General features: G+C 43.1%; 1 protein-coding gene across 1 annotated transcript in view; it reads right to left on the reverse strand.

The window, feature by feature from the left end:
* Window positions 1-2,137, reverse strand: part of TAF15 (TAF15 RNA polymerase II, TATA box binding protein (TBP)-associated factor, 68kDa) — a 21,289-nt gene that overhangs the window by 4,234 nt on the left and 14,918 nt on the right. The window contains exons 8-10 of the mRNA XM_010133140.1: window positions 1,632-1,666; window positions 1,010-1,042; window positions 362-471 (exon numbers count right to left, since the gene is read on the reverse strand). Coding sequence (XP_010131442.1) covers window positions 362-471; window positions 1,010-1,042; window positions 1,632-1,666 — 178 coding nt within the window. The remainder of the gene's footprint in view (window positions 1-361; window positions 472-1,009; window positions 1,043-1,631; window positions 1,667-2,137) is intronic.

Genomic DNA, 2,137 nt, shown 5'->3' on the forward strand with positions numbered 1-2,137 from the left:
GAAGAAATGTGGGGCCCAGTTTTGAAAAAAAAAAAAAAAAAAAAGAGATCAAGTGCAGGAAGCCCTGATGCAGAATTGCAGAAACAGAAGAAACAGCCCCAGAATGCAGAGGCGGATATGCGGAAGTGAGGGTGGTACAACAGGCAGCATATCAGCGTTCGGGGTTATACACACTAAAGGAGAGATACAAAGGGAGCTAAATGTCACTGGAAAAATGAGCTGTCAGCTGGGAGCCCAGATAACGATGTTATCTACAGCTGCTGGGAAGCCAGAGCCAGCACCTGCCTTGAATGATACCAGCGCATTCCTGACACAGCAGCTCCACACGTTCTCCTTACCAACGATTTCTCATTTCACGTACCTTTATAATACCGATTTGTTTGAAATAGTCTGCCACTTGATCTGTTGAAACATCCTCTCCCAGTCCTTGCACGAAGATGGTGTTGTTATCAGAGTTGTCAGACTCTGAATCTGTGGGAACACAAGGCACAGTGACCACCCGTTTGTGTGGTAGCAACAGAGGCCACCCTTTACGCTCAAGTCGATGCTGCTCGGCAGCAACCCTTAAATCCCAGAGACATCTTGCGTGAAATGAAAGATGAGCAGAAAACATGATTTTGAAGTCAACACCATCAACTTGAGATGGTGCAGGACATCAGAGACCCAACAGGTGTCACCAGCTCGACCCAACCGTGCAGCCAGGCCACCCAAATCCATCAAGGTGGTGCATGGTTGGAACAACACAAGTCTAGCAGAAGTGTTGTGGCAGTGAGAGCAGCTGCTTGGCTTAAGCAGAGTCAATGTTCAACAGCAAATTCTTACTTGCTGCTTGAAAAAACATCCAAAAATTCACATGACTTGAATAAAATGTCTTTCGCGGAAGACAAGCTTTAGCTAAATTTCTGTGGAGCCATGGGAGCTGCAGCCACATCCCTCTTTCTGGACATACATTTTAAAAGCAATGACCTAAGAGCTACAATCCACTCCCACCCACTGCTTGTTTTCTTACCAGCATCTGATCTTGGTCCATAATCCCTCTGACCTACGAAACGGGTTAAAAAAAAAAAAAAGACAAAGACTATTTTTAGCAAAACAGTTTCAAGTGATTTTTTTTAGACAAGAAAATATTCAAAGCATGTATGTAATGTATCTAAGATCTAAGACATTAACCAGAGACTTAGAGAATATTTAGATTAAAACGTTCAACAGAAGGTGTCTGTAGGACGTTAACGTGCTCTTTAACTTGCAGCGTGGGGCAGTTGCCACACTGATGCTGTGCTGGTGTTATCTTGCCAATGCTGGTTGTCAGATCACCAAGCAGTTTCCCACTTTTTTTCTTTTGGGGTTGTTCTTTTTTTTTTACCTCTAGTACCTTTCTAAGAAGCATTTGTAACAAAAAAATAAAAAGAAGAAAAAAAAAAAGAAATCCGGTGAACGTCACTGTCTCCACAAATTCTTTCATGCAATTGGACAAGTAGAGATCCAGTTTATCGCTACGTTTGGCTATTAACACTCATGAACACACCAGCCTCACCAAAACACTATAATGCTTCTACTAGTAACAAGATATTGGTGGCTTTTAGATTTATAAAGTATTTCCACTGAAACATTTTTGGATACTCGGCACTTACCACCGTAATTTTTGAAGCCACCACGGTCACCACCACTGCAGAGGAAAAATTGAAGAAATGATTTCTTCCTTAAGTCTCTATGTGCTGAGCCCAAGGCTCAATCTACAGTCAACTCATCACAAGCTGAGCGTTACTGTCTGGCAGCTAAAGCACCATCCCTGTTCTCCTCGCTACTCGTTCTTGTTCCAAGGGTAAATTACGTGAAAGCGGATCGTCTCACAGGGCGCTGCTCTGGAGAAGAGAAGCCCTAAGGAGCGCTTTAAACTAACACCCACTCCTGTCTTGTTTCAGTACTTTCTCCCATCCCATAAGGCAAAACGACTATTAAAAACTGGGGTTTGAAACAGAAACATTGTTTTCATGAAGGTTAATGGGCGTTAACTGCAGAGGTAATTGCTACTTTGGAATAATTAGTACTTTCCTAGAAGTAGGAAGAGCTTAAGTTAATTAACCTCCATTGTTAGGCATTTATCTACGGGGGGCGGGGGGGGGGGGCAAACCAGCAG

The sequence above is a fragment of the Buceros rhinoceros genome, unplaced genomic scaffold, assembly GCF_000710305.1.
Source record: "Buceros rhinoceros silvestris isolate BGI_N320 unplaced genomic scaffold, ASM71030v1 scaffold39013, whole genome shotgun sequence".
NCBI classification, from domain to species: Eukaryota; Metazoa; Chordata; class Aves; order Bucerotiformes; family Bucerotidae; genus Buceros; species Buceros rhinoceros.